Source organism: Odontesthes bonariensis, chromosome 15, assembly GCF_027942865.1.
Source record: "Odontesthes bonariensis isolate fOdoBon6 chromosome 15, fOdoBon6.hap1, whole genome shotgun sequence".
In the NCBI taxonomy this organism is placed as follows: Eukaryota; Metazoa; Chordata; class Actinopteri; order Atheriniformes; family Atherinopsidae; genus Odontesthes; species Odontesthes bonariensis.
In genome coordinates this window covers 12,048,750-12,061,694 of record NC_134520.1, presented here as the reverse complement: position 1 = coordinate 12,061,694, position 12,945 = coordinate 12,048,750, and the positions used below count along the sequence as shown (strand labels likewise).

Here is a 12,945-nt window from a genome sequence, read left to right as displayed (position 1 = left end):
TTTTGTCAGAGACGGTTTAAAATGAGTTAAAACATCTTTCTGAATTCTGAAAAGCAACACCTCAAAAAGTGTTAAAGTGTCTCATTTACAAATAATCTAAAATAATATGTTTGAATTAAATTTCATAAAATATGTTTTACTTTTTTATTTTTTTTTAACTGTTTATTCTGGCAAAAATAACATTCTTATACAGCCAACGTTCCATTTAGACATCTTTCAGCTCAAAGTGAACCATTTTAAATGTACTAAACAACAACTAGAAGGAAACGTATTCGTTAAGCTGAGATACGTTCGCACCTGCATTCTCCTTGTTTGGGGTCATCCGCTGAGTGCTACACTTACCCCAGGGACCATTTTGTCAGTTACCTCTTTTCAACTTCCTCCTTCAGCCCTTGGTATTTTTTTCGAGCTTCTCATATTTCCTTTTCTTCGTGTTGCTGTGCACTTGGAATTGCTACATCTATCACTGCTGCCTTCTTTTGTAGTTTGTCGACCATCACAATGGTCCAGTTGGTTAGTCATAACCAGTTAGTCAGTCTGGATCTGGAAGTCCCACAGGATTTTAGCTCCATCATTATTTGGGATGGGAATCAAGAACCGGTTCCCAGCAGTTCGATTCCGTGGAATCGTTAATCCGCCTGCCTAACGATCCCGTTTATAGGTTCTGCTAACGTCTGACGCATTTGCGCGATTGCGTATTTTGTCACCGTCACTGTCACTATTTTGTCAGAACAGTATTTTTGGCTTATTTTGGGGGAAAATACCTCCAACATGCTGAAACATTTGACCAATGTGACGAATGTAAAGTCTTTGACACGCTGCTAAGCGATGGTGGCAACTCAAAAGTCAAAAGTCTCAGGTAACGTAAAACCTCCAGGTCCTGTTGATTGTAATAATGTTGGCGACATACTGTATGAATAATTTCCATCTGATATTAACATATAGTTGACGAGGACTGCAAGAGTGAGGCAGGCTCAGGGGCAGGCTCCCCCATACCTGTAGCTCCCCCTTTCATCGAGGCAGGGATAAGTAAAATGACAGAGGAGAAAATAGATACAATGTTGATGCATATTTGAAATTAAAGTTTAACTGCAACCAAAGCCCTTCCATCCATCCATTTTCTATACCCGCTGAATCCGTCGCTCGGGTCTCAGGGGGGCTGGAGCCTATCCCAGCGGTCATTGGGCGAGAGGCGGGGTTTACCATGGACGGGTCATCAGTCCATCACAGGACGACACAGAGACAAACGAGACAAACAACCACACACACACTCACACTCACTCCTAAGGACAATTTTAGAGACCTAACATGCATGTTTTTGGACGGTGGGAGGAAGCCGGAGTACCTGGACAGAACGCAACCAAAGCCATTTGTACTACATTTGTATTATGAATAACTGGGCGAGAACCGGTAAGGAACCGAATTGATAAGGGATATTGATAATGGAACCGGATTTTCTAAATTCTTAACAATTCCCATCCCTAATCATTATCCACCACCTTTGGATTTCTCATCCATCTTGCTTTTGGAACTGCGTTCCCATACTCTGCACCAATGTTCCTGTACTATACACTACAACTGCCACTTGGTTATGGTGTTAAGTGTAAGCTGTACTTGCCTGCATCTAACACCTTGTGACTATTTGCTGGACAGTCCTGGACTCTGGCACAGCTTTCACCTGGGGTCCTATCTGGTGTGGAAGACCCCGGCTTCTATTGCTGTTGCGTTAAGTGCCTGTTTTGGTGCTGGCATGGTTAGTGCATTGGTCCTGTCATCAAGACTAGCCACTGATAGGACTTCTCAACTTTGTTATACAGGCCAAGTCTTCGGTGTGTCTGCGGTACATGCCATGTGTAAAGGGTTATACTTCCATGAAGGATTATCAGTCTTCCTTGTCTTTGGTTTTTCGCTGCCTGAGGCCTTCACTTAGCAGGTTTATATACATCCATTGCACACATTGGTGAGAATTGACTGGAGTTGCCGTGAGAGAACGTGCAGAATGTGCCTGTTGTGCCTAACAGGATTTGGAATAAATGAATCGGTCGTGCATGCTGCTCATTGTCTACTTTGTTCATTTTTAGCGCATGCTGCTGCAGGACTTACATGACAGCCATGTGTGTAATACTCTGCTGGTGGCTGAGAGTGAGGAAGACATCTGGAAGAATGAGTCTCTTTACAGACAGAAGCCCAACACCTCTGATGGTAAGTCCAAAGAAGATAGTAACTGTAAGTAAGGTGATGGAGGTGGTAATATTCATTAACAGACTCATTTTCTGGGATATTACACTATAAGGTCAGTTTTTTGCAGTTGCTTTACACCTTTTTTCTTTATCACACAGAGTACAATACAGAGGAGAGCTATCCGGCCCGAGACTATCTGGCAGCCACCATGCAGTTCATCCCAGGACATTTTGCTTGTGACGTGGTGTGGAGCACGATCATCCACATTCACCCACGCCTCAAGATGGGACCCAGCATGGGAGTTTCCAGGGGTGAGTTCTAGATCCTTGCTCTTTATTTTGAAAATTAAGCAGGGCAAAATATCAATTTTGCAAGGTTGGTATTAGAAAATTAGAGTAATAATGTACAATATTTCTAATGACAGTTAGTATGTTTGCAATATGAAGCAAGAGCTGAAAACTTGGCATATCTCAGCATGGTGTGCAGTGTGTCCTTTAAAACATTTGAGGAAACTGGACAGTGGAGGACAAAAGAAGAAGTGTCAGGCCTAAATAACTATCTACAGCAGCTAAACAGGGATTCAGAAACTCCACAGAAGCAGATTCTTTCTTGTGATTTTTACTGAATCATCATTTTGTGAAACTGAAATACAAACACATACAAAACATGCATCAAAAATAGTACATGAATTACTATTTAGCTAAGTTACATCATGTGTTTGCTATGTCATGGAGAAAATACTTTGTTTTTAATTGCATTTTTAACCTATAAACATATGAATTATCAGCATGAAATAAACTAGAAGTATGATCAATTATGTAAAACAAAGTACTTACAGACGTTGCTTGAACAAGCATAGAAACATAAAAGGTGGCAAATGAGGAGTGGCAGACAAAGGCAGCTGTCTCCACTGCAGGTAAGGTCAAAATGATTCCCGTCACTAAGCTTCTGACAACTTCCTATTCAACTGAGTCGTCAAAATAAAAGTCTCTCAAAATCGTTTTTTATAATAAGAGTCATAATAACAAAATAGATACATTGGTCTTACCACAAGTGTAAACAATGAAAGTTGCATGAAAGGAAAATATTAAATGCAAACATGACAAACAGGATCTGAAAGAGATTTTCTTAAGAAAGAGGAAAAAATCCAGCAAAGACCTGACACAGGAGCTGAGAGATGCATCTGGACCTTCGGCTGATCCATCTGCTGTTGGCCCAAGCCTCATCAGAAATGGTCTCCATGGAAGGTTGGCTGTCAAGAAGCCGTTCTTAAGGAGGGGAAACAGGGAGAAAAGGCTGAGCTGTGCCAAATGACACAAGAAGTGGACTGAAAATCGGTGGCAGCAGGTCTGATGGAGGGATGAATCCTCCCCAGAGCCCGGACCTCAACATTACTGAAGCAGTGTGGGATCATCTTGGCAGAGAACGGAACAAAAGGCAGCCCACATCCAAAGAAGAGCTTTGGGATGTCCTTCAAGAAGCCTGGAGAACTATTCCTGAAGACTCCTTAAAGAAAGGACAGAAAGCTCGTCTGAGAGGGTTGAGGCTGTGTTGGAGGATAAAGGAGCTCAGAGCAGATATTCACTTTAAAGGGACATTATGTAATTTCTTCCACCATCTAGTGGTGCAATTTTATTTTGCAAAGTCGAATGAATTTGCTCTCTAGCGCCTCGCGTTTTCAAATGTGCGTTGCAACTTCTTGAACTACGGCAGGCGGTATGTGTCAAGATTCAAGAAGCTATAGCTTCAGACTCGAGGTCCATACAAACAAAAAGACATCAAGACACACAGTACAAAGGATTACATAACACACATACAACAACACTATAAATACAGATGACAGATAACATGTCAGATAACATAAGTTGACATAGCCTTGGTGTGCAAATCATATTCCGGGAGTTACCGGAAGTGACGTTGACGCAGCGGTAGCGTTAGCAGCAGTGTGTGGTTGCTATCTGGATGTTCTTTTAAATAACAATAAAATGATGTATTTACATTTATGTTTACAATTCCAATAAATTGCAGCACCTGTTTCCCAATTTCCTGGAAATATACAAAGAAATGAAACGTGATTCTGGACATTCGCACAGTAGTAAATATTTAAAAGGAGTTTTACAAGTAATCAAGTGTGTGAGAAATGGTTTAATCCACAATTGTCACATTAATCCATTAATACAAGGTGACCATCCTTCACTATATCCACTTAGAGCACTTTGACGCACATTGAAATTTACATTTGAGAAAAAGTACAGTTTTGCTTCCTAGTTTAGTTTACATGACCTGAAAAGTAAAACAGTTGTCAAATAAAAAACAAGAGATTCAGTTAAACGGGAGAAATTTCCAACCTAATTCTCTTTGTCAGCAGTTGTACTTGTTGGCTTGGCTGTTAGACAACCTGTATTCGTGTTTGCTTGTAAAAATGAAGACTTTTTAGAATCAATTACTGAATGTATGCCTCCTTTTAGAATAGAAAAAGACTATTTTAAAACTGACAATTTAAGTTGGATACATTTGAAATGGACCCAGCATTAATATGTCATGCTGCCTGCCTGCTGCAGTGCTGCTGGGCATCAGTCGGGTGTGTGGCTTCATGGAGCAGCTCATTGTGTAATGGTGGGAAGTTTACTGATATCACAAAGTTGGATGCACAGGCCACCATCTGAGGTGACAACGCAACAAGACCTCACTTCACCTATGAAGCATGTTTCATTCTTTTAAGCTTTGCTATATAGACGTGTCAATAGGTAGAAAATAGTAATGACCATGTTTTTAGAATGAAGATCTATTTTCCAAACATGTCCAACCCATCAGTGTGTTTGTTGCTTGCCTTTCACAGCGATCCAGGCCCTTCGCTCTGTGCTGAACTCCTTCTGTGTGGTCAACAGGAAGAACATGTTTGTCTACCAGGAACGCACAACCAAATCAGTGTTCTACCTCAGGTTAAACTCTCTTATCAGTATTCACTCATCATTGCTGTACTTCCTAGTTATTAGGGGTTGGTGTTGTTCTTCTGTCATTCACATGTTTTGTTTTTTTTTCCAAACATTTTCTGCCAGAGATGCAGTATTTCTTGTCCTTCACATGTCACATACAAGTTTGGTACTGTAGCAACACATCTTGCCTGCAAATAACATTTTCAAGACTTAGATTTGTGGAGATTTTTCTCTGCCAGAAGCAAAACCCAACTGATATCATAAAGGTAGCAACCGAGAAGAAGCTAAATCAGACTGTCTGGAAACTGGACTGCTGACACACACGTTACGCTCAGTAAATGTTGTTTTTTTGATATCCTGTTGCTGATTGTGGAGCTACCAGATCCCACTGTTAATTGATGGGATAATTGAAATGTTAATTTATCCTCAGAGTTCACAATTCATGTCACTGTAAAGACAAAAGCTAGATTTTCAAAACTCGCTATTCCTAAGTAAGATGGGAAAAGACCAACATTTTGTTGGTCTTTTCCCATCCTGTTTGTGGAGGCACGGTGTTCCTTTCTTTTAGTGATCGAGGGTCAATGGTCATTGAGCCTACAACCAGAGTGTTGTGTGTGTGTGTGTGTGTGTGTGTGTATGTGTGGATAAATGTGGCTTGTACTGTGAAAGCACTTTGAGTGGTCGACTAGAAAAAAAGTCCTCTTTTCAAAGTCAACCAGTAAATGTTCACACCAAGATCAGCAATATTGATTAAAGTTGCTAATGGAAGCAAATTCAAATAGTGCTGCTGCTTGTTTATTATTAAGTGGAGCAGCCGTGAGATTGGAACTGAAAATAAATGTCTCGGAGGCTTTTACAGTTAATATTAGGGAGGAAACGTCAAGAATACTAGAATACCCAGTTTTGTGCGTATGCATCAATCCTAAATAAGACCCTAGTGTGCATCTATATGTTATCAGCCTTTAATTGTGGTCTAATTTTAATTTGCAATGTTCCCTTTAAGGGATCCCAATATTGGGATCAAGTAACTTAAAGAAGTCTGTGCTGTGAATTCAGCTGTACTTGCATGTAGATTGAGCTCCCACAGAAAAGGTTAGAAGTAGCAGCATGCCACAGCATTGTGGCATCGGACATACTTCAGTCAGTGACTCGTTTCCCCTATCGTGCATGTGTACAAAGATGGTATAGATGAATAACCAAGCTCAGGTGTAACTGTAGCTTGACTCAGCTTATGAAACCGTGCTGAATTTTTACCTCAGTGTGCTCATGATGGCAACCTCCAAACATGCTGCTTGTGTTCCTTTTTTTCAGACTCTGTGAAACTTCACTAACAGGCAAATATTCAGATGTGGATGTGAATCTTTACTTGACTCGATCCATTGGGCTTACCAGGAGTCAGGAGCCTTTATTTTCTGAGGACATTATGGTAAGCAATTAGATGCAGTGTATTGCCAATTGGACTGAAACTAAGACTAATTTCCTCATAGTTAAAGGCACCAAAAATAAGTCTCAACAATCTTAATAGTGACTAAATGGTAGATGGGTTGGGATTTCTGGTGATGCAGCATACATCCTTTAAATGTACATGCTTCTTCTGTAATAGTTCTGTATTACCCAACATAAAAGCACGGTCCATATCTTGTTTTTGGCTTTTATCATTAAACCACTTTTCTAGTATTTGTGTTGACCTTGTTAATGAAAATGTTTGACTGTATGAATTAAGAATCATACATTTAGTTGATAATTCTCCATTCATTGTATTCTGTATTTTCTGAAGGAATAATGTGTTCCTTTACTTGTATTACCCATGGAAATGAAACTACACTTACTCAAACTTAGCAAGGTTTCCGCATGTGTAAGATTATTTTTTTATTCGTTTTAAAGTTGGAATTCTTCTTCCACATTGTTGACATATTAGTTGTGTCTCCTCAGGGCTCCAGGTCTTCTTTGGAGGGCTCTCGACCGGTTGGACAAGTAGACAAACACATCCTGCTTCTCGTGCATGGAGTGGGAAATGCAGGTTAGTTCTGAAAAATATGAAAGGCTAAGAATGAATAAAATGACTTAATGTTAGTGGGGGTGGCCTTGAATCCCACCTGGTCCCCAAGGGTCCATTGTGCTTATGCAAATTGCAATAACTATGAACAATTTTGCCTGCTACCGATGATTGATCATGTTTTGGTCTGAACAGAGAGTTGGGCAGCTGTGATATGTATATTTGCAGAGGGGCACTCTGACATTGCACAGATGGGCTCCTACCGTATTATGCGCAGCACCACCTACTGTCACATTCCCAGCACTGTACGTTTCTGGTGTATTGGAACACTGTGAGCTGATTTGAATTGGAAAATACAGGAAAAAAAACATTTCTGTTGCTAAGGCATCACCATCATAGAAATCAATAACTATTATTGTGATGTACAGTATCAGCCACTCCATTAGGAGAGCCACCTTATTGTGGTGTAAAAGGTTTGTGTGGCCTTTTGATCCTATCAGCTATGTTGTCAGAGGAAGTTTGTTTCTAGTCGGGTCTCCCAAAGCAAATTGACCTTGCTCAGAAACCCTTAATATGGTAAAAATTGAGGATTCCAGTTTTTCTTTGGTGAAAGAGACCGGGGCCTAGAGAGGCTTGTTTGGGGGTGCCTGGTGGTTGTGTCTTTGGCCATGGGGTCTGGTTGGGCACAGAGGAACATGATAGGGAGAAATGGCCTGCTCAATATGGACCCAGTCGGTATTTTGTTGTTGAATTCATGTGCTAGTAATGGTTTGTCCATAACAAACATAAAGTTTGAGCAAAGGGGTTTTCGTAAGTGCACTTGCCTCCAGGACACCCTAGGTTGTAGGTCGATGACTAATTTTAAATAAAGATAAATCAAATCTCCTGCCATATGTCTTGAGCATTCAGTGTTGAAGACATATGGCTGGTGAGGGGACGAGCTGAACTAACCACATAGGAGTGAGTTGGATCAGGGGGAGGGGCAGGATGTCGAACAGGCTCCGTGTACCCAAGCATCCAGTGAGGGTGTGCTGGAAAGGATTGGTTGAGGCCCTAGTACAGGTGAGTTTCAAGTCCTGTTTAGGGCAGAGATTCTCCAATATTCTAAGGAAGGCAGAGGACATTGAGTAACAGTGGGCCATTGCTTAGGCGGTTGTGTGATGCTGCGTCCGTAAAGTGGTTGGTTCTTGTTGTGGCAGCAATCCCCGAACCCAGTTTTTGACAGATGAGGAGAAGGTAACTCTTAACCTAAGGATTAAGTCTAGGAGAGCTTGGTTGGCTTTTGAGACCCTGGGAGCAAGTACAGACGGGCCGAGCGGAATATGGCTTAGGCACTTGATAAAGCAAAACCATGGCTGAGTGAAGTGATTGAGGAGGATATGGAACATGATTTTTAGTCAGCCTTTGGGGAAACTGTTAGATAACCTTGGCAGGGGAAGTGGTGCCTCAACAACATTGTTTACAGTCAGGATGTAGTACCACTGACTACAACTCAGGATAAAGTCTGGTGGAGGAGGAGAATGTTTTTAAGGAATCTCCCAAACTTCCATCTATTCTATCCATGACCTGAATGGACAGAATTTTAGGCATAACTAAGGTTTACAGGTTCATGGGATTTCCAGTTCAGTTGAGTCAGGACTTGGTCTTTGCTCTTTGCAGATGATGTGTTCTTGATGGCTTCATCATGCAGAGACCTCCACCACCAATGGTGCAGTTTGCTGCTGATTGTGGAAAAAACCCTAATTAGAGGGTCGTGATACCCAGATGGAAAAGGGTGGATTGCCACATTAGTTTGGGAGTGAGGTGCTGCCTCAGTTGGAGGGGTTTGTGTCTTGGGTTATTGTTGCTAGATTGGGTAGGTCGGAGTTGTAATTTGATGGCGTCTGTATAGATGTAGATGCTATATCAGTTTTTTGATGTGAAGAGAGATGAGACAAAAGGTGAAGTTGTCAATTTAACATTGATCTACATTTAAACCTTCACCTATGATCACAAGCTGTGGGTAGCGCCCGTAAGAATAACATTCCAAAAAACATGTGGCCGAAATGAGCTTCTTCCAGTGGATGTCTGGGTTTCTCCTTAGTAATAGGGAGAGGATCTCGGTTCTAAGGGAGAGGTTTGGAATATAGTCTCAACTCCTTCACATCGAAAGAAGCCAGTTTTTGTGGTTTGTGTGTCTGGTCAGGATGTGTTGGACATGTCCCACCAGGAGACCCAGGACTTTTTGGGGCCCTCCAGTAGAGCTGGCGGTGGTAGCTGGGAGAAGGAGGTCTTGGGGTCTCAGCTCAGACTGTTGCCCCCATAACAAGGGTCCCAGATAAACAGTAGAAAAGGAATGTGTTCAAACATTTGACTGGATACATTCTCCTGATTTAAAAACTCCATATGATAAATTAACAAGTCATTGCATAGGAAGTTTCTTATAAAGGGTTTTTTAAGTTTTCAAACCATTAAAACGTTCCATGTTCTATGTTTAAGACTCACTTTCATATGTTTTTGGTGTGTGAATTGGGTTTGATAATTCAGACAGTGACAACAGCACTGATGTAATTCGTCAACACAGAGGCACACGAATATTTTATGAGGAACATTTAATAAGATAACCTCTAACTTGGTCAGTTTATTAAAACTTTTTCGGTCGTCTCTTATTGGGCCTTTGTAACCATTTATTCAGGTCCGGAGATCACAGACGAGCTGGTCAAGGTGCTGCGTAAGCGTCTGGATGAGACTACCCTGGACATCATCACTGTAATGCTTGTTAGGAACTGCAAATTGACACCAGCTGATGTGGAGGTAAACTATTGTTTTTCCCATTAATGTGGGTGTGGCAGTTTAAGTTTTCTAAAAGCTGCGTCTTTTTCTGTCGATGTGTTCTTTAGTTCATCCAGCCATCCGGATCTCCAGCCACAGAGGTGATGACCTTCAGCCTTCCGCAGTATTGTCTTCCCTGGCTGCCGGCTGTGGCTCACTACCTCAGGCAAAACCTCCTCATCTTCCTGCATGTACCCAAGTACACTGACAGCAACACAGCACACCACTTCAAGGTACATCTCAGACTGACTTCTGTCAGACTGAAGTTGTTCAAAGTGTTGCAGCTATGACATGTAACTCTCTTAAAATGGGTTATAAATCCTCTGAAAAGAAAATAACAAAAATTCATTGATATCGAAACATTGAAGATATAATGTTTGTTCATTTGAAAAAAAGATTATTAAAATTTTTAAAAAGTGTAGCAATATTTATTTCAGTTTGAATTTAAAAGGGATTAATTTTGTTCATAGCATATGTTTTATTTCAGTTTTTCCACTTTAAAGCTATAATGTGTAATATTTCACGGACAATGAATGTCTCCATGTCGCTCCGCCATTTTAAAACTACGGGATTTGTAGAAGGACATGTCATCAGCTTCGCCCTTTCCGTTTCCAATGTGTACAAACGGCTCCTTTTGAAGTGATCTAAATGATCAAAATGCACACATTTTAGATATGACTGGTTCCCAGCTCTGCAGAAGTGAGGCAGAGACTAAATTGTGACTGTGATGTCTGAAATATATGCTGACCTCGGTTGTTTCCGCTCTCCTTTTTTTGTTTCGGTAGCACTACTTTCATTTGAGCAGTGATTTGGCTGATGGTGACATCTACCTCTACAATAAGCCGGGAGGCCAGGGAACAGGCGGCAAAGGTAATGGCATCCATTTTGTCCCTTCATTCATGTGTTTTAGGCACATATCACCACGTTGAGTGAATGTTCTAAGCCCTAACTTTAACCAGGTATAAACAGTGATGCTGTATGTGAGGAGGAACAGATCCGGGAACCTGCTGTAATAAGCTTTTTAACTGTGTAAGATGCTTGGCATTTTTCTCAGTTGTGCTTGTTTTACTCCACAATATAAAATCCACTTAAGTATCATTTTTGGAAACTTGTTAAAAGAACGTTAGTGATGCATGATGTGAACAGGCGACGGTGCTCACTGCTGCAATTGAAAATACTGATGTGTTAAAAACGCACCAGTCTTAGTTTTTTAATTAAATAATTAAGGCTTTAAATTGTTTTTAATGGCTTCTCTAAAAATATTCATAGAGTGTAATGTCTGGAGAAAGTATTGGTCATTTCTCACATGCTGCCTTAAGCCTCGTTTCCACTATGCAGTCCGGTACGGGTCGGGTCGCTTTGGGGTCAGCTTGCGTTCCCACTGTACAAAGGGGACCCTCAGGTGTGGGCGGAGTGCGTGCCGAAGCGTAAATAGCAAATAACAAATAACATCCATAATTTGGAACCACCTCCAAGCTTCTTCAGCTTAATGCGACACTGGCTCGCGGTCCGGTTGAAACCACTCTCTGTCATTTTTGCGGCAATCAGCTGGAAAACTTTTTGGTTTGGCACAGCGCCATCGAGCTCCCGCTGCACAGCCTCCTCACCAACAACGGAGAGCAGAGCCTGGAACCGGTCCTGTGTGCTCGGTACCCCAAGCAGAAGGGTTACAGACACGGTAACGGGTTCCATGGGACCGGTACGCTTTGGTGGGAGTGGAAACACTGAAATAAGAGAACCGCTCTGAACCGACCCGTACCGGACTGCATTGTGGAATCTGGGCTTTATTGTCTTAAAACAAATAATGATTTGGCACAAAGTTCAGCAGTGCTCGCTCATCAAGCGAGCTGACGAACACGCACACCTCAACAGAACTTTCAACCGAACCCCAGAGGCAGGGAACCAGCACAATGAATGACAGTTATTCCATGACCGTGCGCCTGCTGTAATGTTGTAGTGCCACATGGAGAAGCAGGTTTCAGCTGGCATCGCTCATTCACAGTGGGCTCAGCTGGTGTTTTCACATGAGACTAAAAGAGTTCCCGTGTTTAAGGACAGGTGGACACACACATATGAACAAAAGAAAGAAAAAAAAAGCAATGAGAATTATGGGATAGATGCAGTATCATCGTGTGTGCTAGAAATGTTTCAAATCGACACACGAGCCTCCAGTTAGTATCAGGAACTCTTCCAGTAAGGCTGAGCTGTCTGCTGGTGCTTCAGTGAGTTTTCTCTCTCTGGTTTCCTCCCACGGCCCTTCCACTTAGACAGTGTGAGCATACATGGTCGTGTTAGTTTGTGATGGACCAATCACCCTCCCAGGCTGAATTCTGTATCTGCATGAGTTTTACATTTCAACTCTAATGTTACATATATTGTCAATGTTTGCTTTGAGCACATCTGGAAAAGTATCAGCTTCCAGTGAATAGATTTCCAATCGGCTCCGCTCTCCTGTTGTTTACATGCTGATTTGGAGGATCTTATCTTAAAATTGAAACTTTTTGATTGATGTTGATTAAACGTCAACTAACTGACAGAAAATCATCTTACGTTGGTCACATTTAGACGTTGATCAAATGTTGGCATTATAAGCCACAATGCAGTGTTCATTCAGTGTCCAGCAGTAAAAGGATTGAATTTATTATTATTTATTATTTTTAAACTTAACCAAACATCAAGGCTTTTGACCAGAACTCCATGTTGAATTAACAACTCACGTGATTCTAAGCTGAGGCAATATTTTTATAGAAACTATAAAAGCTTACATTGTGACACCAATGAGGGTTTGCAGTTCAGCTAAAATAAGTCGGGGGTTATGTGTTGTGTCACCATGGCAACCCTGCATTCATTTGGTGAGATGGGTGGGGCTATCCACGTTGTTTTTTTTAAATACATTTTTCCCTCAGTTTGCTTACAATTGTTTGATACTCAGGTGACATTGGATGTAACATGGATTAGGAAAGCGACACAGTATATCAGAGAATCTTTTATCAACAAATGAATTTGACTTTGGTCAGTAAC

At 41.4% G+C, this 12,945-nt stretch overlaps 1 protein-coding gene across 5 annotated transcripts in view; it reads left to right on the top strand.

Annotated features, from left to right (window-relative positions):
• szt2 (SZT2 subunit of KICSTOR complex) overlaps window positions 1-12,945 on the top strand; it is a 104,001-nt gene that overhangs the window by 44,925 nt on the left and 46,131 nt on the right. For all 5 annotated transcript variants that reach the window (XM_075485002.1, XM_075485003.1, XM_075485001.1 and 2 more), the window contains exons 43-50: window positions 2,082-2,202; window positions 2,340-2,492; window positions 5,021-5,123; window positions 6,429-6,543; window positions 7,050-7,137; window positions 9,788-9,906; window positions 9,993-10,157; window positions 10,710-10,794. In XM_075485002.1, the coding sequence (XP_075341117.1) occupies window positions 2,082-2,202; window positions 2,340-2,492; window positions 5,021-5,123; window positions 6,429-6,543; window positions 7,050-7,137; window positions 9,788-9,906; window positions 9,993-10,157; window positions 10,710-10,794 (949 nt within the window). The remainder of the gene's footprint in view (window positions 1-2,081; window positions 2,203-2,339; window positions 2,493-5,020; window positions 5,124-6,428; window positions 6,544-7,049; window positions 7,138-9,787; window positions 9,907-9,992; window positions 10,158-10,709; window positions 10,795-12,945) is intronic.